The sequence below is a fragment of the Pleurodeles waltl genome, chromosome 8 (genome assembly GCF_031143425.1).
Source record: "Pleurodeles waltl isolate 20211129_DDA chromosome 8, aPleWal1.hap1.20221129, whole genome shotgun sequence".
NCBI classification, from domain to species: Eukaryota; Metazoa; Chordata; class Amphibia; order Caudata; family Salamandridae; genus Pleurodeles; species Pleurodeles waltl.
This window is the reverse complement of record NC_090447.1, coordinates 1,327,375,540-1,327,402,882: the sequence shown is the minus strand read 5'-3', so window position 1 is coordinate 1,327,402,882 and position 27,343 is coordinate 1,327,375,540. Positions and strand designations below refer to the sequence as shown.

The 27,343-nt window shown below is 44.1% G+C and overlaps 1 protein-coding gene across 1 annotated transcript in view; it reads left to right on the top strand.

The window, feature by feature from the left end:
• The window catches only part of ATM (ATM serine/threonine kinase), a 1,319,133-nt gene that overhangs the window by 315,556 nt on the left and 976,234 nt on the right, over positions 1 to 27,343 (top strand). The window contains exons 15-17 of the mRNA XM_069202321.1: positions 1,010 to 1,135; positions 1,233 to 1,322; positions 11,450 to 11,618. Of these exons, the coding sequence (XP_069058422.1) occupies positions 1,010 to 1,135; positions 1,233 to 1,322; positions 11,450 to 11,618 (385 nt within the window). The remainder of the gene's footprint in view (positions 1 to 1,009; positions 1,136 to 1,232; positions 1,323 to 11,449; positions 11,619 to 27,343) is intronic.

Sequence of the window (27,343 nt, the reverse complement as noted above, 5' to 3'; positions counted from 1 at the left end):
GGATATCATTTATTATACTAATTGATGATTGTATACTTTTCTCTTTTATGCTCAATCTGTACTGAATAATGACCTATATGAAGGAGAAACTGCTGAAAGAAGAGAGCAATGCACAAATGACTTGCGTTTAGGTCGAAAAGATATTTCTGAATTAAAGAATTTCTACACTGGGCACACCAACCACAAGTCAAGGAGGGAGGGAAATTGAAAACACCGGATCTACTTACACTGAGCGAGTGCTGGTGTGAAATACAATCTGGAACTTGAATGTGATCAAAAAATTGACAGACATATTGAGGGATAAAATGAAATAAGCCAACAATAGAACAAATCCCTCCTCCAAATTTGTTTAGTCAAGAATGTATAATCCCACCCCTAGAGAGAAATTCTGACTAAAAGTCAATAGACAGAGAAACTAAATGATATTAAGTTAATCAAATTGGTCCTATACTGGCATCGTTGATAAAATGTGAGAGGATAGGGGCTGTTGTGTAACCCTCCTGCTGATATTTACCGTCTTAAATGAATAGACAGAAATGTTCTTGAAAAATCATATGCTTAAAACATATTGGAGTTTATAGTGAGCTGTGATGTATTTAATATGTGTTAATGCAGAATGTAAAGTACTCTGGAATTAAAACTCAGTCGTAAAAAAAGTGTGTGCAGTCTTTGGACGTAACAGGTGTCAGTTAACTTGAGTTGATCAGTTCTCTTATGAGTCCTTGAGCAGTGTGTATTTAGACTCTAACACCTTAGAGTAATAAGTTGAGTAGTATTTTCATCCACAATATCTCTAGATTCATTGTTAAAGAAAGTTTGGCTCTCCTCGGTTTTATCATGACTGAATATAGTATAAAATGTATGTGCCTCAAGTTTCACTGTTGAAAAAGGAGAAAACTTTTTAAGCTGGATTATCCAGTAACTAAACGTCATTTGAGTTCTCGATAGCCGTAACATCCCTATCCGTTGTGGTGTTTAATGACATTGCTCTCTGCTTTCTCCTTTACAGTCTTTAATGCAGTGTGTTGGAGAAACTGTTTCTCAGTTTAAACTTAAGTCAGCTGAGGAACCTAAGGTTATTGCTTTCAAGACTTTGATAACACAGTTACTTAACTGTTTATGCAGCTGCCCAAAGGTTAGTGTTGTCGTCTAATTTGTTAATGCATTTTTAACTATGAACACTTCTCTCAGGGCATTCAAGTCTTAGAGTTCCTCTTCATTGTTCTTCACAGAGCACCCCAAGCAGAATTACATCAGATTTGTTTCTCAGACTGCTAACATCAAGGCTGTTGAATGACCTTACTGATATCTGCAAGCATTTGGTGAGTACCCTGTATCTACTTGTTAATTGAACTGTCCAAGAATGCATTGAAATGTGTATGAGAATGTCAAGGAGGGAGAAACATGAATGCTGCCAAGTGTTAATGTTCAGCTTTTAGAAGTGTGCAAAAAAAAGTGACAGAAGTTAAATTAGAAAATAATAACTAGACAATTCCCAGATTTTATAATATGGGACATTCAGTACCAAAACTGTGTTGTTAAAAATTTCCATTTAATTCCCTGGTGTACATATACACCCAAGTGATGTTCTGTATTTTCCCTCCCTAATTTACATTGAAAATCAAAGGTTTGGTGTTCAGTATATTTAAATAATTATTATAATCTGCAGATCCACTAATATGTTAAATATTATGTTTAAGCTCTTTAAAAAAAAAAGAAAGAAAAAAAACGAAAAAAATAACCCTTGACTTCTGTGTCATAGCCCAAATCATTCTGGGTGTTGTTGTCTTGTTTTGCTTCCGTTGTCAGAATTAGACCAACTCACCTGAAACCAGTGATTTGTAGGTGAAAGGTTCAGGTTTGAAGACTGTCCATACTGAATAGGAATGAGCTGGCCACCACATCCATAGCCAGCCTCATGGGCTTATGACCCTAATAAGCCACGACGTTAGAGGAGCACACCTGATTCATGTTACTAAAAATGTCCAACAATGAAGTTATTTCTGTTTTGCTCGCTCTACACCAGTTATCTATAGCTAGCAAAACAAATCTGCATTCAGACAGCGCAGTCCGTGACATAGCAGTTTTTAATATGCATTGTTATACCAGCAATGATGTAATCCACTACTTTACTGGTAACACATAAATTAATTTTATTCATATGCCCCATCTGATCTACTGCTGTTTAGTCCTCTCTCCTTATAAGCTGGTTTAACATTTAATGTTCACTACTCCACTGATTCCTGCATTTGATTGGTAAGCCTGATATATGACTGGCCTTTCTCAAGCCTTTCTTGCTATAAAAGGCACACTTCATAAGTGCCAAAATCCTACAGTTTTGGAAACAGTGACCTTGATCTGTTGAGCTTCAAGCTTTAGCAACATCCAAATTAAAAACATTAAGGAATATTTTTTTCACACATCAGATCTCTGTATTATACGTTCAGGCCTTGATGAAATTTTGAGTTGTTCTTGGGTGTTTAGGCATCTTTGCATCCTGAGAAAGTCTCAATATTTTATAGCACTATGGCAATCTAAAAATAAAATTCTCAAATGAGAGCGTTTCTGACAATCCCAGTTGATTTTTGATTTTGCTTTTCTAGTGTTAGGTATTGTGTTCAGTGAACAAATTATTTTTTGTCTTACTTTTTGACTTGTGTATCTTTTGCCACTCTGGTCCTACCTGTTCAAGTGTTTATCCTTCACAGTTATGGTGCTTTCATATTTAATCAACACATTGGTTTTATGTTGATGTCTGCTGTTTCTTTCATGCCGCAGTTAGCGGTGGGAAAGACTTTGGGCCTCATTATGAACACGGCGGTAAACACCGCACTGCCGGCGGTGGCGGTAACAACCGCCAACAGACGTGCGGTTCGAACTGCCAAATAATGAACCAACTGAAACACAGGCATCCTGAAAACCACTCACCACTAGCTGAGGAGTGCCGACAACGACGGCAGAGCCCGCCCACAGGCCGACGGAAAGGCCCTACCCGCCCATCAAATAATGAAGCACTAGACCGCTGTCAGTTCCGGGGCGGGAACCACCGCCATGCAAAGCCAGGCGGAAACGAACCAAATATAAGGAAACACTCACCGGAGGCCCACACAACATGCCGAAGCAGACATGGATAGAGAGTTGCAGATCATGCCAACCCTGCTCCATGCCATATACCTCCACGACCGAGACCGCAGATGAAGACGACGATGGTAAGTACCACAGTTACATAACCACCCACTCCACCCACCCTGCAGCCCTCCCACAACCCTTAACAGCAGCACAAGCCATACACCCCACAGCAAGAGGTACTTACCCGACACAAGGCAAATCCAACCTGCCCAAAGTACATACATGTGCCTCACACCCACAAACAATGAAACGAGAGACCACGGATCCAGAATGTGCCTCAAACAAAACAGGCCACACATTAACCTTTATTATGCTCACTAAGCAACACAAGTGCATAGAAGGCCAATGGCCAGTCCATGGTAAAATAAGTCCGATGGGCCACAATTGCCCCAACTTGACTCCCACAGGTGCAACGGTACTCCACCTCATAGGGGCAACTATGGGGCATCCAGGCACCTCAGGGGCAGAGGGTGGTGGGGGGCGGGGATTTAAGACTTTTTAGATTTCGGTTTGGAAGGTGGAAGGGGTTTGGTTTTGCCCTTGGAAGGTGGGGGACTGAGCTTGGACCGGGGGGGAGGGGGCAGATGGACCTGGTTCAGCACGGGGCTTCTTCCTCTTTGGGGAAGGGGCACAGGAATGGGAAGGGCGGGCTGTGACGTAGGAGGAGTGGACAGGGCAAGGAGGTGAGCACGTTTAGGGATGACGAGACGGGGTACGCCAGTGGGTTCGAATAGGTCAACACGGGATAGGAAAAGTTTCTTAGGTGCAATTGGGGTGGACCTGGAGGAAGGCGTGGGAGTGGGGTAGAGGGATTGGTCGTGACAGGTGTAGGAGTAGGTGTGCGTGACGTGGCTGCAGGTGACTGGACAGTATGCTGAGGTGTGGTGGATGTGTGATTGGATGTGTGATTGGATGTGTGTTTTGGTGCGTTTGAGTGTCTTGGGATGAGGGGGATGGACACAGTGGGACAAGACAGGCTGCCAGTGTAAATGGATGTTGCCTGGGTGTCTGACAGTCTGGTGAATGTGCTGCATGTGTCGGCTAAAGGCGTTGTGGTGAGTGCAGGTGTGGGGTCTGGGTTGCATGAATGGATGTTTGCTATTGTGGTAACAGCAGGAACAGGGTCAGCAACATTGAATGAGGGTGCAGTGCCTGTGGGTTTGCATGTACAGGGGACAGACAGGGATGCGGAAGAGGTGGACACACTGGGGGAAGTGGATGTTGGTGTGTGTGCATGTGTATGTGGCTGTGTGTATGCTTGTGGTGGGAGGTGTGGTGCTTGTGTTTTGAAGTGTGCTTCTTGTCTGTTGAGGTGTGTGCCTGTGTGTCAGAATGTGTCCTTTGGACGGGTGAAGGGAGTGAGGTGCTGGAAGGGGTAGAGGTGGTTGGAGGGGGGACGGAATGACCAGGGACACTAGCTGCTGTCCAACAGGAGGCCAGAGCCTGAAAAAATCTCTGTAAGCCAGACACGGCACCGTGAATGCCATCCAGCTAGGCATTGGTCTGCTGCACCGCTGATGCTAGCCCCTGGATGGCATTGACGATGGTTGTCTGCCCTACAGAGATGGTTCTCAGGAGGTCAATAGCCTCCTCCGTGAGGGCAGCAGGGCTGACTGGGGCAGGGGAGGAGGTGCTTGAGGCGAAGGAGACGCCCAGACTTCTGGGTGAGCGGGCACGGGCAACTCGGTGGGGATCAACTAGGAGGGTGATGATGGTATGGGGGGTGGCAGAAGATGACACAGTAGGGGTGGGCCCACTAGGGTCTGCCACTACCAGGGAGCTCCATCGGAGGAGGTATCGGAGTCACTACCTCCAGTGGTAGTTGCCTCCCCTGTGGTACTCCCCTCGCCCTCCAACCCACTGGTCCCCTTTGCGTCGGACGACTCTGCCTCCGAAGATCCGTGGGCGCTACATCCGCACTCGCCGGTGCCTCAGCTCCCTCGCCAGATGATGCTGATGTACACAGACAACAACAAGAGAAAAGGGATGGGGAGACAAATCAGGTTTTTCACAGTCAGTGTTTAGCATTATACTGTCAAGATTCCTGAATGCATTTGTACGACACCTACAGTCCTATGTGAGGTTTCCCCAAAGTGCTGACCTCCCTGCCATCAAGTCGGACTTCTATGCCTTTGCCAACATACCCCATGTGATAGGTACCATCAATGGCACCCACATAGCTATCATCCCCCCAAGAGTCAGTGAATAGGTGTACAGAAAAAGGAAGAACTTTCATTCCATGAACATTCAATTGGTGTGTACTGCAGACCAGTACATCTCACATGTGAATGCCATGTTCCCTGGTTCAGTCCATGATTCCTTTGTGCTGAGGAACAGTAGTGTGCCACACAAGATGGAACAACTACAAGAGGACAGAGGGTGGATCATAGGTAGGTGTTTCTAACACTTATTGCCACATAGCAGACAGCCAGACTGTCTGCCTCTGAGGCTTGTCAATGAAAGTCCTGTTTTGCACCTTTTCTAGGTGATTCTGGCTATCCCAACTTGCTTTGGCGCCTGACACCAGTGAGGAATCCTGGAACAGATGCAGAGACAAATTACAATGAGGCCCATAGACGTACTAGGAGGGTGATAGAGCCCACAATAGGTCTCCTGAAGGCTAGATTTCGTTGCCTACATATCTCTGGCGGTTCCCTGGCCTATGGGCCTGAAAAGGTGAGTAGAATAGTGGTGGCATGCTGCACAACGTGGCTGTGAGAAATTCTATCCCCCTCCTGGAGGAGGAGGGTGCTGTATATCCAGACCAGCTTCCTCAGAGGGGATGAGAGTGATGGTGATGATGAGGAGGGGAAAGATATAAATACCAGGACCCAACTGATACAACTCTACTTCCAATAACTTTGTGGGACAATTGGATGAGATTGCATGAGATTGCTGTCTGTGCATCATACTGTCAGTGTGCCTTGTCATCTAGGGGGTTGTTGGGTCAATACTCATTGCCACTGTGACCAGTTCTGCATAGGACAGATTACAATGTAGTATAAAAGTTCAACACATCTGTAGGCACAACAACAACATGTAAGGTGTGTGGTGCATTTCCTGCTACTCAGATAACAATAAAAGAGTTATCATACAGTTGCATCCATAATTTACTTTGTTTCAACTTAATGACAGAGGACATTTTAGCTGGTGAAAAGGTGTTTTATTTGGTGCAGGGATTAAATTGTGCAGATTACAGTGATGGGAGTGGGCTACTGGTGGTTGTACAATATGGCAACATGGTCGCAGCATTGTTGGCAATAGTGGTAGGTCCATCCATGCTTTACAGAGTTTGTTGTAGTTTTCACACAGTTTGGTGGTTGATTCAGTGGGACACTTGGAGAACAGTTCTTGCAAGAGTCAGTCTTTGAGAGGGGCCTTGTTCTTGGCAGGTGTACCTGTGCTATATCTGGGCCTGAGGGTCCGTTTGGGCGCCTGGTGTTGGCCGGTACAGGTTGAGATGGATGTCCCCTGTGTGTCCTGAGAGGGTGGTATATGTGCAGTTGCTGCTGATTTTGTTGTTGTCCGGTCTGTATCCTGGCCTGTAGTAGGGGCTTCCTGGTCTGTGTGGACCTCAGGCTGTGTTGGGACAAGGTGCAGCAGCGCACCTGCTATGCTGGCCATTGTGGCATTGTGCAGTTTCCACTGCTCCATGGCCTCTTGGTGGTGTGCTAGCTGCATCCTTTGAGACTGCTCCAGGATGGATACTATCTGGGCCAATCTGTCCTGGGTATGGTGATATGTTCCCAGGACCTCAGAGATCATGTCATGGGCTGCAGCATCCATCCTGTAGCCTCCCCCCTGGACCACTGATGCCCTCCCACTGGACCTAGCCCTCTGTGCCTGTGTCCCCTGCATAGGTCTGGCGGTACCACTTGTACTGGGGCCATCGTCTTCCTGCCTGTTGGTAGGGGTGACTGTGGCCTCTGTACTTGTGTTCCACCAGTCTGTGGCCTGGATACACAGGTGTGGGGACGGTTGCCCTGGGCTGATGTTGTTGGCAGAGTGGTAGGGATGTCAGTGGTATCCTGGGTGGGGCTGCTGGATGGTGACAGTCCAGGACTGTGTGAGGGGCCAGAGTGATCGTCAGTGTCCAGGGTTCCATCCCCAGTGTCCTGGGAGGTGCCTCTTTCTCCCTGTGGGGCACTGCCACTCCTTGTCCTGTCCGTCAGGGTGGCATGGGTGGTGGTGCCTGTTGGGAGGAATGGACATATCTGTTACATTAGCATGATAGGATGGGGTGCACAGGACTGGGCGGTTTTGTGCAGGTTTCAGACGTTGGGGCCATGCAGGTTGCTTTTGTGAGGTTAGCATTGCTTTTTGTTTAGGATGTGGAGGTGCATTGTGGGTGCTGTAGGCCATTGTGATTCCTTGCAGGGGTGGGTGACTGTGCAAAAAAAAAAAAAAAACAATTAGAGTACGGGGTTCTTGTACCGGGGGCAGGTCAGTAGTGTAACATTTGTAGCACTATGCCCTTCGTAAACCTCAACTGGAGGTGGGACAACAGTGGATTCTGGTGTGTGGGATGAAAAAAGGTGAATTTCCTTTACGGACTAGGTGGTCTCACACACTCAATGGTGTCATGCTTCATCATATGACCACCTAGCCCCACCCAGGTAGGGCAGTGCCACCTGGGCGGACTCAACCTCCCTGTTAAAGGAACAGGAGGGAGTGCGTAAATCAATTCTGGTTCTGGAAAAGGGGATCCAGCTAGACTAGGAAATAAAAACACCTAAACAGATACCCGTGTGTGTATTTTAATAGAAGGTTCTGTCTGGTGTGATTAAAAAGAAGACTGGGACACCAAGTGAGAGCAATGACTCACTGGGTCTCCTATCTAAATGGAAAAAGCCGACATGTTTCTGCCCACAACGAGGAGCTGGAGGGTCTCTGGGCATTCATCAGGGCGAAGGATCCCTGCTATACATGCTAAGTAATTAATAGTAATCAAGAAATATAATAATAAGTATCACCCGAACGTGCGGGGGGCCTACCTTGCCAAGGGAATACCTGGGGGGACCTAAAGGGAAAAGCCTTTTATACATTTCGCATCTCCGACTTTGGAAGGCCTCCCTGTTGCTGCTTGCTTTTCCTAGTTTTTTAGGTAGCTGCGCATTACCTTTGTGCCTCTGGCACTTACACACTAAGGGATTATTCCAAGCTTTTGTTGAGCTTATATTGAGGTGCTGTTACCCAGCAGCACAAATGCTAGTGGTTTCAGTGTCATCAAAGTATCTACAATATCTTGATGAGGAAAACACAAACATGGCAGTGAAATGCTTGCAAAAGTCTCCACACCTGGCAGTCACTTGGGGCTGCATTCCACACCATTGTTTTCTGCCCACTATTACAAGTTAGGCTTCATCATGCTTCAATAGAAACAGCCTAGCCGAATTGCTAAGCCGGGTCTCTCCATATGGGGATACATGTCACCCTACACTATATCGGTGTACCTAGGCCCTTATCAGGGATGTACTATTTGGGTCCTGTGGCAGAGTGAGCATGGTACTCATATCTGGATGTCTGTCACACTTAGGCCTTCGTACTGAATAAAACTGACTTTCATTTGTCTGGGTTCTGTAAAGAGTAGCATATTGGGTAAAAATGAAAAAAATATGTACTGAAATGCTGTTGTAGTGATCAGCAGTGACTGAGATTAATTCAAGCCTTCCATGTATTAATTTGTTGTTGCAGTACATGCCATAAGTGAAACAGATCAGCCCATTCAGGGCCCCGTGTCCTTTGTGCTGCGGGACTGAGGCTGTATCTCACACATAATGCATAAATAAGCAGAAACGTGTTTTGGTTTGCTTATTTCCTATTTGGAGGGGGCCATAGCTTAATTTACATGAGGCTAGTCCCTATCTAGAGTGGTTCAATGGGTGAAAAATAGGGAAATAATGGACTAGAATACGTCTGGAGTGATCATTAGTGGATGAGATAAATTTGAGGTTTCCTTATTTCACTTTTAATTTTTGTTATGTTAGAATTAGAGTTGATATTTTCAGCAGTTAGAGTATTGTACTCATTTTTGAGGAAACATTCTCAGGGTCATGTTGCAATAAAATCAGCAAGTAAATTGTCCAATATTGAGCACATGTTACTGCAACAATTATATGTGATGTTTAGTATGAACTAAGGTACAAAACATCTGCGCACTGTATATGAAAACAGCTTAATAACTAACAGTTGTAGGACTGAAAAAGCCATTATAGCCTGGCTCGGTTCAGCCCTGGTTTTGTCCCTAGAAATAGGTGCAAATTGGGTACCTAAATTCTGGCTTGGGAGCACTGTTATTTATGATGGTTGAAGCAGATCTGGAGCTGTGACAACTAGCAACTTATGGTCACTGGGCTGCAAGGGTTGTTTCCTGCTTAAGATACGTATTATGGTGTGATCACGGTATGTTCATTCATAATAATTGGATACGGAAGCAGGTTGTGTACATCCTGAGGTAGATTCTGCACCCATCTTTGCTAAATGTGCAATGTCCATACAAAGCTAATAAGACCCTTTTGGGTTTCTTTATTACTTAGTTGAATGATATTCCCCCAATGAACCATTAAAGAACTACACCCATGCTTATACACCAAACGAATATTGCAGACACTGCTTCTGTTTTTTGTCCAGGCACTTTAAGGCTGAGTAGTGGACTCTGCACTTTTTGTATGCAATAAGCTGGAGTTGAGTTTGTTTAGCTAAAGTACTTGTTTTGCCAGTACTTCTGGCCTTGTTTTGCCAGTACTTCTGGCCTTGTTTTGCCAGTACTTCTGGCCTTGTTTTGCCAGTACTTCTGGCCTTGTTTTGGAAGTACTTCTGGCCTTGTTTTGGAAGTACTTCTGGCCTTGTTTTGGAAGTACTTCTGGCCTTGTTTTGCCAGTACTTCTGGCCTTGTTTTGCCAGTACTTCTGGCCTTGTTTTGCCAGTACTTCTGGCCTTGTTTTGCCAGTACTTCTGGCCTTGGTTTGCCAGTACTTCTGGCCTTGTTTTGCCAGTACTTCTGGCCTTGTTTTGCCAGTACTTCTGGCCTTGTTTTGCCAGTACTTCTGGCCTTTTAGGCTTATTCCTCAATGTGAAAAGCAGTGCAACATATGGAAGAATTGAGCAGGACTGCATTTCTCTGCCTTTCTGTGGGTCAGCAAACTGCATAAATTCACTTCTAGCTATTGACAGCAGTTCTGGAATACCATGTCCATGTCTTTACCTTCTGATTAACATAATGGTGCAGTTAAATGGCACTTACTCCTGACTATGGTGAGCACCACCCTCCAGGCCATTATGGACAGTATTCCAGACCTTTGACCTTTGTGTAATAGCCTAAAGCATTCTGGGTGTTGTAATCTTGTTTTGCTTTCATTGACATAATTAGAATAACATACCTAAACCAATGATTTGTTAATACAGACGTCAGGATTGAAGACTGTGGCCTTATTGTCCAGGAGTGAGCTGGCCACTGTATCCATAGCCACCATCCAGGGCATATGACGCCAGCAGGCCACAATGTTCGAAGAGCACACCTGATTCATGTTCCTAAAAAATCCCACAATAGTTCTGTCTGCTTTACTTGCACGTCTTGACTGTCTGATTTTCAGGAGTCCTGGCCTTAAGTGTGACAGTCAAATGCTGCAGCCTTTCAGAGGTGAGCCTGACCAAACCAGACTTTTCACTCCTCTGCAACGTTTGTAGTCTTTTAGTGTATCCTGACTTACGTACGAGTATCTTGCAATCTGGAGAGACATAATCAGTTAGCAAATTTCATTTCACAATTTTGAGTAAAACTTTCATGGATTTGTAGTGCAGGTGAATCGTGCTGAACCGCGGAAACGCCACATCCCTTTGTCATTCACTTTCACCAATCAAAAAAAGAGCAGCCTGCAACTGGGAGGCATAACCAATAAGGAATCTTAGATGGGCTGCTTATTTATTCATTTGAGAATCTTGTGACTGACCAGACTCTTTCAAAAGCTATCTGCCTACATGAAACTATGAATGTCTGCGAAATTAGATGCAAACTTATGCAGGTGGTTATGAAATTCCTGATGGCAACATTTGAGGTTTCGGTTTGCAGTTGTAAGTTTTCGCTCCCTCAGAAATCATGTTTCAACCATATTTGAAACAGAACTGGTCTAGCACACATAATATTTGTGGGAAATGGGTGAACATTTGTACAGATTTGTAGTTTTAGAGAAACGATAGTGTCGCCCCTTTCCCATGGTAAGTTTTAAGTAATCTATAGTGTTGCAGCTCTGTAAAAATACATCGCAGTATTTATTAGGCGTTATTTCTTTGACCATTGCTTTATACGTTTTCATTTTCAAAGGTAACCTGTCCCGGAACTCTGAATGAATCCTCTGTAGATGTGATGGAAGATGAGTTTGAAGAAAGCAGGATGCAGACGGAGGATCAAGCAGCCATAGACCTGTTTGATGATCACAGTGCATATGAGGTGGCTGATGCAAACGAACCAGGGGAGCTGCATAATGTAACTGGTAAGTTGAAGCAGTATGCATGGTTGTGATTGCTTTTTGGATTGTACGTCCTCTTACTTATTTTATTTATTCTTATACTTATGAGGTTCACAAGTACATTCAAGTTGCCAAAAACCTAAATAGCGTTCTAAGTCAGTGCAGGAGACTAATATCATTTGAGTATGAGGTAATATCTTAGAAATTTGTGGCCAAAGTGACCATATAATATATACATCATATTGCATTTATTTTTTTAAACATCTTTATAGGTATGTTTGAAAGACACATGTCAGGCAGCATGTGAAACCATGAATAGCACATGTGAGAAAAGGCCTTTTTTTGACGTGGTTAGCCTCCACTTTTTCCTGATGTTTGATGTAGCCTAGAAGTTGTAGTGCCCAGGGCCCCTGCTAAGCAGGTTCCCTGGGCCAGAGCTCTTTCCCTAAAATTGTTGTGATGCATTGACACAATTGGTTACACCCCTAGCTGCCACTATACATCCCTAGTAAAAGAATACTTGGGTCCCCAGGATATGGGGTACTATAAGTAGGCCCCTGAGGGCAGCAGCACTGATTGTGCCACCCCTCTAGGGCAATGCATCCAGAAGCACCTAGCACTGCCATTGCAGGCTGAGTGTCCTGATGCAAACCTAAAACACGAACTGGACATGACACTTCCTGTGTGACCTGTCCACCATACACTGGAGGTGCTATGGGTAAGACACCCCTCTGGCATGTCATACAGCCCTTAGGCAGGGGGCACCATATTATATGCGAGGGGATAGCTACATGTGCAGGACACTGGTCAACTCGAGTTTCCCAGCTACATGATGGTTACTCTGGACCCTGGGTTGCTTGGTATCAACCAGCTCAGAATGATAAATCCAAACCCAGAGGTGCCCCCTGCAAAAGCTAACTAACTCTGGTATGGTTGCTGACTGGTTCTTTCCAGTCTGCCACCTTCAGACCCCCTATCTGCAAACCTTGGGGAAGAGCCCTGTCTTTCAGGTTTGCAGAACAATGCCCTTCCTGAGTGGAGGTACTAACACCCCCTTCCTCAGGAATGTGCACTGCCCTGGCGTTTAGCTTCAAAGGGCTTACCAACTTTGAAACTCGACCCCCATGCCTGCGGCTAGCAGCAGATGGTCAATCTCTTTGCAAACCCCCACTTTTGGCGGGAGCAAAGGCGGAAACCTACACAAAGGGTAGGGGGAGTAGCCCCACCTGGCATGCACCACCCCTAAGGTATTGCCTGCGAGGTGGACAATCCATTTAATTTTCCTCAATCATAGATGGAAGGAAAATAGCCAATCAGGGATAGGAAAGTGACCCTTTCCACAGAAAGTTGGGACCCAACAACACACCAACGACCATCAGGACAAACCCTGCAAGTGTGCCAAGTTTGGTTGCACTGTGCCCTCCAGTGGCTGAACTGTACCAATACCCTGTGTACTGGTCTGCTGACATCAAGAAAACTAGCCTGCCGGGGCTGAAAAAGGACCAAGCGGAAGCCCTAGTCAAAGGACTTAAGGAACCCCCCACCCCCGACCTTCTGCCAGAGTGCCCCCGTTGTCCTGTAAGCAAGCCTTGAAGTGACTTACCTCCAGATCTAGAGGGCATCATTGTGCACAGCTCCTGCCTCACCAGTTTGCTCTGCCCCCGGCCGCCCTGTGCCCTCTAACGAAGATCCTGCTGTGCCCTAAGGGTCCCTCACACCTTGTGACCTCGACACTCCGAGGGGACCCCAAGGAACCACCTCTAAACTTACCTGCATAGACCTTTTCCAAGTCGTCCCCTGCAGTAGCCCTGCACCAGCTCCGAAGACTTTTCACAGCTGCTCCTGCAGGAACCGGAAGCCACCCGAACTTCTCCAGATGTCAGTGTGCCCACCGACGACCTCGACCAACCTGCAAAAGAAGAACTTGGTAAAGCAACTGTGTGACTTTATATGTATTTTTAAAGGTGACTTTCCATTGATTCCTATACTGGGTAATTACACACAAAAATACTATTTTTCTTAAACTTCAAAAATCTCTATCTCAAAAAGTATTTAACCAATTTTGATAATCTTGATCTTAAAAATGATATAAAAATCTGAAGTATTTCTATACATTGGTTTTGAGTTAGTCCTTTAAATGTGTGAGTTGCATGATTGATACTGAGTACAACAAATGCTTTGCACTTCTCCAAGATTGGCCTAGCTGCTCGACCAAACTACTTTAAAAATTAGAGCATTAGGTGATCTGTGTTTTTACCTCTATAAACCAACGTGTGTTTGCCTGGATCCCCTGAACAGTGTGCCTAACTTTGCACACTACTTGGAGGGCCGTTCACCTACAACATGGTCCAAAGAGTAAGCAATTCTGTAGATGTTCTGCACTTCTACAGCAGTCTGAACCCTCACCATTAGCATGTTGTACAATAGAAATTGACTCATTTTAACTATGATGTCGATTTTTCACCATGAATTGTCAAATATGTATGTGTAACCACCTTACATCTCATGCATACAGTCTTGCATTATTTGGAATTTGCTGGGTGTTGAGACTGGAATGGTCCCCTACATGGTAGATGGACATGCCTCCCTGCCTTTGATTAACTTACTGTGAGTGAATCTGGGACCCTCATATTTTTTTGGTCCAGCACCCACTGAATCCTACATGTGAACTGAAATCTAGTTCCTACCGTGACTGAGAGACCCAGAGTTTGGCTTTGAAGTCAAGTGAAGAACTCCAAACTCGGTTTGTGGGCGTGGGACAAATAAATTGAGCAGCTGTGGGGCAGCATGCTGTTTTGTGCATTCATAATGTTTGAGTAGACATCTTTCCATTGTTCCAAGAAGGAGCTCAATGCATACTCTCCCACTCACATAAAGTTCCACTTCTGTGTCATGCCCACACCCTACTAGTAGGACTCCTTGTTGTTTTTGATCTTACATATGCTGTAACCAATTGCTCTTGGTTTTGACATGGAACAAGATGGAGATGTTGACACTGCCTTCCTAGACAGTGGATGTGATTGGCCGATATTGCTGAGATGGTAGGTGTAGAGGAAAGAAGACTAGGCTGTTTTTAGAAAAGCCATGTGGCTTGTTAAGCAGGGAAGGGATAGCTGATTAGTCTTTCCTGAGCATTACTCTTTGAGTGATGGTAGTGCAAAGTTCAGTGAGGTGAACCAGTAGATTCAAATGTTACAGCGGAGTCCAGAGTTTCACGCTTATTGTTCTAAGGTTATGGGTACTTCTGCTTCTGTAAGAGCCATCACCTTTCAGAAAGAATTGTCTGCAATGCATAAAGAAGATGAAGTTATGAGACCACTCCAAACCAGTTCCTTAACTGTAGACAGTTGATCCACATCGGTCTGCAAACCATGTATGGAAGTGGGACCCCAACCTTCCCACTGAGGTCTAGTTTCAAGCTGTTTCCCTGACCAAGGACTGGAGTACTCTACAGAGTACTTGAAAAGCAGCCAGGGCTTATATAGCTGATAGTAAGTCTCCCAGAGGTGAGGAAACATAACCTGAAAACTTCATATCTTACTGGAGAAGCTGTGGGACTGCCTGAAACCAGGGTGCCTTTCTGCGTAGAGGAGAGAAGGAAGCACCTTGCCCCACAGGAGCTGTCTGCTTGAGGACCTGAAGCCTAGGCTGTCTCCCTAAGGAGGAGAGGAGAGGAGTGGGCCAAAAGAGAGGAGATTGCCCTATGACACTATCCGGAGCTGACCTACTTGAACCTGCTCATCTTCTTACTTCCCCACCCGACAAAAATACCAAGTTCTTAAGTGACGAACCTTCAGAGTGTCAGCTACAGTGACCTCCACTGAGGAAGACAAGAAACTGTTTTGATTGTGCTTTCGCTGTACCCAAAGAACTCACCCCAGTGCAGCGGACTTGAGGGGAAAGGATTCCCCACTACAAGTGCTTGAACTGGTTTTGACATGCCTATGCTGAGCCACTGCAGCGTTCGCTGATTGATGCAGAGAAATGATGGCAGAGTTCAAGCCCAAAATCTCCTGTTTGTTCTATGAACCCCTGAAACCGTTCAGGCACCAGGGTATAAATCTTTAAACTTAGAATTGTGGATTACTTGGCCCAACATTTTTTTCCAAGTTGAGTCATTTTTTTGCATTGTATATTCTGTGATTGTGAAAGCACTGTCAACCATTACTGAGAAATATTGAACCTATTTAGTGTTTCTTGATAATACTCAACATCATCAACAGAAGGTTAAGCAGTTACTTAGTATTACATCATTCATAAATTCACACATAGTATGTGAATCTATGAAAGATACCAACGTTGGATAACTTTAGTTACAAATAAGTAACTTTTTCATATCTGTCTATAAATTTCCCTCACTTGACAAAATTCTCTTTGACATCTCATGCACTGAGGTCCTAGTCTTTGTTGTAGAATTTGAAATGCACCAGTTACTCATGAATACACGATAAAAGCCTTATGCATACTAAGATTTACAAACCTACTAACGTATTCATGCTTTCACGCATGTACACGTTAATTCCTTTCATTAGCAAAATGACGAAGACACAAAATTCTGGCAATAGCATGCAGAGGAATTGGCAATATTTTAAAATAGGCAAGAAATGCTCTTAGACCTTGAGATACATAGCTGATATACGTGTTCTCCAGCACTGTTGTGCCAGTTTTTTTTTTTGTAGTATAGATGTTAGAAGATAAACATCATGTTTCGCTCTAAACTTATTATACTTTCTGATTCCTTTGAACACACAAAATCCTTGTGTTTCACACTTTAAATACTCTATTCTAACCTCGGCCTTTAACAGTTCTACCACATATTTTGTTCCTTTACATGTGGATGTTTCTTTCATTTTCTCTTTGTGGAACTTTATTTTGACCAATTACTATATACATTTCTTCAGCTGCATGTCTCAGTCCACATTCACTTCTCAACCTGAAGAATTGTTCCTCCACAAAATCAGCCACATTTGCCTCTGCTTTCAGTTCTTCCTCTGCTTCATCAGTAAATAAGCAGAACAGACAATTTACTATGACTCATACTCCTATTTGAAATTTGTATCCTGAAGCCGTGGTACCCAGCAGCGGATGACAAAAAAATAAATATGATCCTTTCCTTTGAAAATGTTATATATTGACAGTAAAACGTGTTTCCTTTAAAAAAGACTTTAATTTGTTGATAGCCAACAACACAGGTAGGACCTCCTCTTCAGTTACTGAAATGTGCACCTTCGTTCACTTTATGGAACTTGAACCAAAAGCAGGTAGAATTGTATTTCTCCTCTGTAACAGTAGGCCTTGTTCACTTTAATTGATTGTATCCTTTCTGGTAATAGTCTCCATGCTTAAGGTTAAGATAGTTAAAACACATCCCTCACATTTGTATTCTCTTGTAGGCCAGATGAAGCTGTAAACTTATTGACTAGTATTGGAAATTAGTGCACCATTGTCCAAACTCTTGAATTTTTGCTGCTATCTTGAGCATTCAGTGACTGAGTACTTCTGGAACCCCATTTAGTCTGACTTCTATTGTTCAGACTTTGTATTGCCCTCAGAATTCTCACTGTATGTCTCTTCCCTTGATGCCTTGCCTCTTGCCATATTCCTCATTACAGTGGTATGGAGGGGTTCTCAGTCATCTTTGTCTAGGCTTACATGTTGTACAAGTTTTTTTTGAGTTTCTACCCTATAAGGGTGTTAGACCTGGCATCTTTGTTGTGGTTTCTCATGTCTTTTTGCCTCTGCTTCCTGTGTTTATGACTGTATGCTGGACTTCGTTTTTACTGATTTTGGTATTCTGGGCACTTTGCCACTGCTGACCAGTGCTAAAGTGCAAGTACTTCCCGAGTAAATTGTAACTCTAATTGGCTTTTCCATGATTGGCATATTTGATTTACTAGTAAGACCATTGTAGAAGTGCACTAGAGGTGCTCAGGGCCTGTAAATCAAATGCTACTAGTGGGCCTGCAACACTGATAGCGCCACCCACATGAGTAGCCCTGTAAACATGCCTCAGACCTGCCACTGCAGTATCTGTGTGTGCAGTTTTAACCTGCCAGTTTGGACCTGCCAAGTGTACCCACTTGCCAGGCCCAGACCTTTCCTTTTTGTACATGTAAGTCACCCCTAAGGTAGTCCCTAGGTAGCCCCATGAGCAGGATGCAGTGTATGTTAGCAGTAGGACATGTACTGATGTGTCTTATATGTCCTGATAGTGAAATACTGCTAAACTCGGTTTTCACTATTGCAAGACCTATTTCTCTCATAGGTTAACATGGGGAATGCCTTTAAATATCTTTTAAGTGCAGTTTCCCTTTGGGAGCAGAAAGAGATTTGGAGTTTGGGGTCTCTGCACTCACAATTCTTCAAATACATCTTTTGGTGAAGTTGTTTTTAGATTGTCAGTTTGAAAATGCCACTTTTAGAAACTGGGCATTTTCTTGGTTAACCATTCTGTGCCTCATTTTGCTTGTTGAATCCACATCTGGATCAGATTGACATTTGGGCTGTGTAGGAAAGTACCCTCTTTTTTAGCATGGTTACCCTCATTTTCTGCCTGTTGTCAGTGTGTTTGACTGTGTTCACTTGGATCCTGCTAACCAGTACCTTAGTGATTATGCTCTCTCCCTTCTAACTTGGTAACTTGTACCATTTTCACCACACATGTGGCATACTGGTGCCCCCTTGTAAGCCCCTAGTATATGGTACACAGGTACCCAGGGCATTGGGGCACCAGGGGGTCCCTATGGGCTGCAGCATGTATTATGCCACCCATGTGGGGAGCCCATTCAAAGTGTTATTTAGGCCTGCCATTGCAGCCTGCATAAAAGGGTGCATGTACCCTTTTTCACCATAGGTCACTGCACCTGTCACGGGCTACGCGTCATTTGTTTTTGGGCCACTGGAACTGCAGAAAGGTCTTGATTCTTGCAGGTTCTGCCTTGACCCAGGTAAGGGCAGCCCTTTCTGCTAGCCACGGTACTGCCAACGGAGGAACGCCAAAAAGCAGTCTGCGCCCTCCAGAGGGAGTCCCAGAGGGAAAAAAAAACCAAAGGGGAAAAGCTCTAAAGCAGGAACTCCCTGGAACAAAAAGAAGTAAAAAGGTAAGTCTTCCAACAGAAAAATAATACTGGAAGAAGCTGGAACAGGCGAGGAAAAAATAACTGGAGAAAAAGTAGCAGGAGTGAAGATCACCACCAAAGGAAGTGTTGCAGCGCAAGGAGAACAAGAATCACTCACCTTATATACCCAAGAACAGGAAATGACCAACATGAAGTAGAAAGTCACCCTATTGGATTGGGAAAGAAATATAGAAACATATAGAGAAAAGACACCATGTTGAAAAAGGTTCCTAAAGCATGCAGGGAAAAAGAAGGCATGCTGGGAATAAGAAAGAACATGGCTGCTGAATATGCACCTAAAAACACGAGGAAAGGAAGAAAAAGAAAAGAAAGAAAGAAAAAGGACAGGCTCACCAGGTAAGTGAGGGGTGTGAGGGAAGGTGCCAATGTAAATCATGAGGGCGCGCCGCACCCAAGACTCGCCGAGGCCCCATCGCCAATTTGAGGCCTCAAGCGAGAAAATAAAACACAGTATGGGTGTGGCACGCCCAGCCGCTATGAACCGCGGCCGCGCCCCAAGCCTAATGCTCGGACCGTGGCACGACAGCACCAGGGCACTATAAATCACCCCTATGGCAGGCCCTCCTAGCCCAGAGGGCAGGGTGCAAGTACCTGTTTGTGCGGGCACCCCTGCACTAGCAGAGGTGGCCCCACAAACTCCAGTGCCATTTTCATGGACTTCGTGAGTGCGAGGATACCATTTTACGCGTATACTGGATATTGGTCAATACCTATGTCCAGCTACATAATGGTAACTCCGAATGTAGGCATGTTTGGTATCAAACATATCGGAATCATACCCCAATACTGTTGCCAGTATTGGAAGTATGATTTCGTGCACTCTGGGGGCTCCTTAAAGGACCCCCAGCCTTGTTCCTACCAGTCTTCCAGGGTTTTCCTGGCAGCCCAAGCTGCTGCCACCCCTCAGACAGTTTTCTGCCCTCCTGCTTGAACAGCTCAAGCCCAGCAAGGCAGAACAGAGGATTTCCTTTGGGGGGGGGGTGTAACACCCTCTCCCTTTCAAAATAGGTGTTACATGGCTTGGGAGGGGTAGCCTCCCCAAGCCAGTGGTATGCTTTGAAGAGCCCACTTGGTGCCCTCCTTGCATAAACCAGTCTACACTGGTTCAGGGACCTCCAGTCCCTGTTCTGGCGTGAAATTGGACTATGGAAAGAGGAGTGACCACTCCCCTGTCCATCAGCAACCCAGGGGTGGTGCTCGGAGCTCCTCCAGAGAGTCCCTGCGTTCTGCCATCTTGAATCCACAGTTGGCAGGGACGTCTTGGAGCATCTGAGTGGCCAGGCAGGTAACATCATAGCCCCCTCCTGATTGGTGGTCACCTGGCTAGGTGACCAATCCCCCTTTCAGGCCTATTTAGGGTCTCTCTCTTGGGTGGATCCTCCTTAGGCTTGCAATATTCCAGCAGGACTCCTCTGCAACCTTACTTGGACTTCTAGCCCCTGGAACTGCGACTGGACCCTCCAGGAGCCGACAATCTGCATCTACGAAGAAGACTTTTCCTGCAACATTGTTTCAACTGCTCCTTCCAGCTTCTGCAACATTTTCCCGGCTGTGCATCCTCTTAGGCAGCAATTCTTCAGTCTGCATGAGAAGGAAGAAGAAATCTCCCTTGGAGTGAATGAGTCACTCCCCTACATCCGCAGGCACCTATTGCAACGACGACCGGCTGTGTGAGTCTCCTCTCATCCTGAGCTGTGTGGATCCTGCATCACAGGTGGTGGTCCGGAGTAGTCCTCTTGGTCCTCTCTGCCAGCTGTCCAACTTTGGTTGAGGTAAGCCCTTGCCTTCCTATGCAGGACAGTACGCACATGCACTGGATCTCTTGCAGCTGCCAAGGCTTGTTTGCATCTCCACCAAGGAATCTTGAGGCTACATGTAGCTCCAGCCCCCAGCACTCCTTCCTGCGACTCATAGCCTGCTGTGTGGTTCTCCTGCGGCGTAGGACTCTTCTTCAGTCGTGCTGCGTGGGCTTTTCTGCGACTTCTGTGTCCCCGTCCTGTTGTGCTACCTTTGCTTCTGTGGGCTCTCTGTGTCGCGGAGAGTCCCATCTGACTCCCCCTCCTGGGTTTAGTCCTCCTGGACCTTACTGGTCCCGGGCAGCTCCACTTTACGCCAACCGCAATCTTTGCCTTTGCCAACGCTTATTGGTGGATTTCCTGCGCAAACTCCTGACTGCAATTCTTCTTCCAGCATGGGACCTCGTCTGCATCCCTCAGGAACTCTTCATTGACTCCAGGGCTGCAGTGCTTACCTTTTTCACATCACCGTCGACCAACTCCTCCATCCACAGCTGGGTGGGTAGTAGCTCCAACTGTTCTGTGTCTTCTGGAATGGTCCCCTTCTTCCACAGGTGTTCCTCTTCCTGTTCCTCTTCAGGAATCCACCGCTGGTTTTTTGCAGTCTTGTCTGGGTGTTGCATTTTCTTAATTTTCCTCCTTTTGGGTGGTTGGGGGAAAATTCACTAACTTACTCCTTTTCTCCTGGTTGCTATGGGGAGTGTGGTACTTCCCTTTGGGGTTTCCTAGTACCCCCAGCTCCCCTCTACACATTCCTCTTACCTAGGTGGGGTTCCTGTGTTTGCGCTCCCCCTAGGATCACTATTGTCTAACTGCATTTGCACTATTTTCTATCACTTTCCATGCATATTTCTGGTAACTAGTGTAGATATATAGTGTGTTACTTACCTCCTATTGGAGGGGTGCCTCTCTAGTATTTTTTTGGTATTGGCGACACTAAAATAAAGTACTTTTATTTTTGTAACACTGAGTGTTTTCTTTCATGTGTGTAAATGCTGTGTGACTACAGTGGTATTGCATGAGCTTTGCATGTCCCCTAGATAATCCTTTGCTGCTCATCCACAGCTAACTCTAGAGATCCTAGCTTCTAGACACTGCCTACACTACACTAATAGGGGATACCTGGACCTGGTGTAAGGTGTAATGTACCTTAGGTACCCACCGCACACCAGGCCAGCTTCCTACAGGCTGTTTGTGAATTCCCTCTAGATAGTGCCAAAAAGGGAGCTGAGGAGTGTCCTGCATATCCTAATGAGTCTCCTGGGCTAGAGTGGGGAGGGAAAAGCTGACACTTAATCCTGAAAGGGCTGTGCCTGTCTTCACACAATGCAGTGTCCAACCCCTTGGTGTGTGTGTCTGGGGCCAGGCCTGGGCAAGGCAGGATCTTGTGAACAACTGAGACTTCCCTTTGAAGTTTGCCTACTTCAAAGGCAGAAATGGGTATAAGTAATGGAGCCCAAACCCCAGATTACGTCTGGATCAAGAGGAACCTCTGCCAAGGAGAAGAGCTGAAGAGCTGGAGGAGGTGTACTGCCCCTTTGCTTGTGAGTGTCCTTTGCTGGGTTGGCCTTCAGTTGCTACTTCTACCTTAGAGAGGACAAAGATTGGACTTTGTGGTATTTTTCTGCTTGTTAAATGTCTCCAAGGGCTTGGACTGAGCTTGCCCCTGTTTTGAAGTCTCAGGGCATAAAATACTTCCTCTGCCAGCACCTGTACTCTCTCGCTGAGACTCCTACCCTGCCAAGTGGTGCCTTATCTTGTTCCTGGGTCCTTGAAAGGAGAAGCTTGTGGAACTAAGGCTGAAATCCACGCACTGGAGCCAAGCAGGAGAAAAATCAACGCAGCACCCACCTCGCGGCTCAAAAGCAGACGCACCACCTTCGTCGTGGGTGGAAAATCGACACAACACTGTTTGTGGCTGCCAAAATAAATGCATCACCCATGCAGCGTGGCTCTTTACCATGCGCCAGGATTTCACACGCATTGTTGCTGGGCGTCAAAATCACAGTGAACCTGCACAGACCCGATGCTGCCCGTCCGGCAATCGACGCAGCGTTCTTCTGCAGGGGAGAAGAAAGACTCATCAGCTACCCGACCAGAGAAGAATCGACTCACGGCCTCACTTGCGAGTCAGGAACTGTTGCATAGCTTACTTTTCCGGTGCATGCTCATCTGTGCGGCTTTATTTTTGACGCATACCAGGTACTTTGTGTAAAAACAACGCATCCGTTAATTTCTGTGGCAAATTTAAAAATTCGTAACTTTGCTTGTGTATGTTGGATTTTTGTCGTTTTGGTCTTATTTAATTTAGATGAATATTGGCTATTGTTCTAAACTGGTGTTGTGACACTTTTTTTAGTGTTTTCCCTGAGTTACTGTGTGTGCATGGGTGCAGATACTTTACACAGTGCCTCTGCGATAAGCCTGACTGCTTGTGCCAAGCTACCAAGGGGATGAGCAGGAGTTTTCCTAGGTGTGTGTCTCCTTTATCCTGACTAGAGTGAGGCTCCCTGCTTGGACAGAGTGCAAACTGACTGTCAAACAGAGACCCCATTTCTAACAGAGAGCAAATGGGGATGCACAGATGGAGCTGGTATACTGAGTTTCTTTGTGTCATCTTCAGACTCCCTCGTCACTCTCTGGTGTTCCTTTGTCCTCACTTTGGGTAGCACTTCACAGCTCAACTTCGTAACAAAAGCCTCAGTTCACTTTGGTTGTCAGAAGGGTCCTGGAGTTCCTCAACTCCCTATGATTCTACTTTGGTCAGTCTTTGTTTATTTTTGGATCTTCTAACGGGTGTTCAAAACAGCCCATATACATTTTAACATAAATTTATCACGAGTGTGTGCATCATAACTAAATACCAAATTTTAAGTAGACATTAAAATGTACAAATCTGTAACCTCATTGTAACAGTTTTAGCTTCTCATTGCTCTCAGATTATTAAATTAGGTTGTTTTAGCATCACACAGACTTTGGGATTGTAATAAAGAACCTATTTCTTGTTTTACCTCTCACATGTATTGGTTTCACCATCAGAGTGTTCAGGTAAAGGTACAGACATTCCATGTCCTGCTTCTACACAGTGTAAAATTAGAGCTTTCTTCCTCACCACATCTTCGTTTAGTGGCTAGTTACTAAAATGTTTCTTCCATTTGAAAAATTGTAGTTTTCATTCACCTGGTACTTGACAGAAGTTAGTGGTTAAGGATCTTTTGTTTTGTTCAGTAAACTCCTAACACTATAAGAGAATAGCCACCAGAAACACTGTGAACATGTCCTCCTTTCACTTCTTGCAGTTCAGTGCTACTTTACCTCCAGTGCACATTTATGTAGCTAATTCCACTATGGAATACAGATAAGACACCAGCATTCAGGACCATTTTACTGTTCTGACCAAATTGAAATGTTTCTTCCTCTATTTTCATATAGTAAAACACAACTAACCTTGGATTTTACCAGTAACTGCTTAAACATTCGTACAAATGCACCAGTGGTCATGAAATCGAGATTGCGATCACTGTATACAAGCAGATCACATTCTGATGTTAGCCTGTGGATCTAATAACATGTATTCTTTTAGGGAATATAATAAGCTCAACAGACTGGGATACTCAGTAAAGCAGGAGACATAGGACAACACCAGTGAAACATGCATGAAACCTCCACTGCCATTGCATCTACAAAACACAACAACTTGCAAATTGTCACCACTCACAACCTAGACCCATTTCTCTCCCCTCCCCATACCCCCCTCCCACCCCCTCACGATTTTCTTTTTCTAATACATGAGAATGGAGCAGTGATATCTGACCCGGGAATGAATGGGAGTAACAGAACATAACGCTCTAATAGCACAGAAACTCTGCACACTACAATCATGCAAAGGGAATCCCATTAGCATCCGAGGGCAGACTTATTGAATGACCCCGCTTATGGGATATATATTTTGGCCAATAAACTTTCACTGTTCAGGGTCACAAAATATGACCCTTAATTTATTTTTAAAATAATGTATCTAGCTTTGTTTTGAAGTAACATTTCTTAATATTTTCCGTACTTAGGCTGTCTATCCTACAAGGATAACTCCTGTATTTATCACAGCTTTTCTCATTTTAGGTTCTTTCAATGTGGGGTAAGCATTGACTCTTTCTAGGATATTTTTGCTTAGAGTCTTTAAACTGATCTATGATACATTTATGCTTGAGGTTTGCATAGATGTTAATCCAAAGTTTACTAGGCATAAAGCTGTTATGCTGGCAAAACAGTTCATACCGAGCTCATACCTAAATGAGGCTAAAGGTGATCCTGTCATAAAACTGATTTAATGAAGATGTTTTCTGCTGTTTGGATACACATGTTGGTAGAACATCACATTTCAACTCCAAATAGGGTTGCAGCAATTTAATAGCATTCTCCACTATTTATACAGTTGCATAGTTGTCTTGGTAGTTAAAAGGCAGTCATAGAGAATATATGGATAGCAGTGTGTGTATCTCTGTGTATGTACATAGCGTAAGAGATCAAGAAAGAGGAAGAGCCAAGCTTTCTTCTTGCAATATTGAGCATTAGATATTGAGATTCTGTCCAGAGCAATATGTGTATCTGGTGAGTTAAAATGATGAGGGTCATAATCATGTCTGATGAACGTTAGGCATGTTGAACTACAAACATCATAGTAAATGTGGCATTCACAAAGAAATAACATTCAGATTTTGTCACATATCGATAGTATCTTGCATGCAGAGAGAAGGCAGCAGATGTGGGAAAGGTCTTACTGTGGCCTGTAAATTGTGAGATCAAACATAATCCAAAACGTTCATGTGTGACTGAGTAGTCAGCTGAAGCAGTAAACAACCCCTGAAGTGAAGGCCACAGCAGCTGGACACAGGTGTGAGCACAACCCTACATGCAGAAGGTGATGGCACCATAAACACCATGAGCAGTGTGTGGTTCTAGAGTGAATGTTTACTGCACACTGCCCAGTGACATATAGATAAATATCTAGGCTGATATCTCACAGAACTCAAACAATCCTCTTTAAGGAGCAGGAGTGTGCACCGTAAATTCCAGCAAAATAAAATGAACTAATTTTGGCATTGAGTCTTAGCCAACAAATCATAAGACAATGATTAATTTTTCATTTTCACATAAATATGCCGTACAGTTGTGAAATGTAGATTGTGAATCAGAAATTTTACTTGGACTGATTTATGAAAAAAGATAGGAATAAAACAAATCATTCAGTCACTTTTAGTTTATATAGAGATTGAAAATGGAAACATAAATGACTCCTTAAAATCTGACTGACCATGCTCAGTGTAAAAATATGTTATACTCCTAAAAGATTGTTTTAAGTTGGTCAAAAAGAGAATGATAAAAGTTTCACTGGGTGTGGGGAGTAGGCCCTTTTATTGAGACCGCTTGATCTTTGGTGTGTTTGTATAGCTTAAATATTCATGGGTGTAGCTCTCAGTTAAAGCACACACTTTGTGTAGTAAGCTGTGTCAACTTGGAAAACAACAAACAAACCTATTTTACCTTTTAATTATTAGAATGCTAACAGTTTAAAGAATCCTATTACGCTTTTATATATTAGTACTCCTCAATCAATCTTTGTTTCAGCAATTTGCCTTACATTTAAAAACACAAACAATACATTTGCAGTGTATGATTGAAATCACACACTAAAATCTATTTGGTTGCCAAGAGAAACATCACACTATTCATGCAGCAAGAAGGTGACCCTAAATTTGTAGGGAAGCACTTGCCGGTGCTTAGTACAATGCAAATGTTTGTGCAAAATGGCAAGATCCATAATTTTTGATCATTTAGGATAATAGATAAGTGCTTGTTGTTACTAATCCGAGAATGCAAAGCTCACCAAAGTGTTGGTATTTGTGCAAGGCAAAAAGATCTCAATAAATTCTCATGACATCCAAGGCCGTTTTCATTGAGGCATAAATTTAACAAGGTAACTAAAACCATGTTCTAGCATCATGTTATTACTAAATTAGACTAAATACGGCACCAATTATATTATTCCAATCTGATTTACCTAACAATAAAGTCTCACACAGCATACAAATTAAAGAATGCTGACAAATATTTATCCTATGTGCAAAGAGTACTGTAAAGTGAAATTACTCATTCAAATTTAGAATGTACAATTATGTCATATCCAGAAGTTTCAATAAAATATAACAACTATTACTCGGGTAGATGTGCTCTGACATCTATCATTTTAGGTCAACAGTGCTGTAATGATAATTTCCAATTGCCTGTATATTCATGACTAGTGGCTATACTGCCCACAGATAGAAAGCTACTGAACTAAACATTTCTTCTCCATCTGTCCTATGACAAAAGGCTAAAGCATTCCCTATATGAGCTTATCCCATAGGACCCAAATAAGGGCAAAAACTAATTTTTGTGAGCTCTTAGAAACTTGGTACATAATAGCAAAAGGTGTTTAATATTATCCTTCCCCTACACCAAACATAGTCGCAGGATTCCCATCCTCTAGTAAGCTTTGCACATCTTACTAGATATTTTCTGGTAGGGAAAAATCTCCATTCTAATCTTAATGTGTAATGTACATTTCTGTTCAGATGGGATCTGGTCTGAAAAATGCTTGTATGATCAAAATAAGCTGCCATTATGCTAACTGTTCTTGGTTTGGTGAGTCTAAATTCCCATTTGGCATCTAATAACATTATTTCACGATTTCCAGTGTATCAAGGCCAACTTTGCTTGGGTCAATGCATAAAAATCCCAATTGTAAGTCGGATAGTAACTTTTTTACATGTGCCAA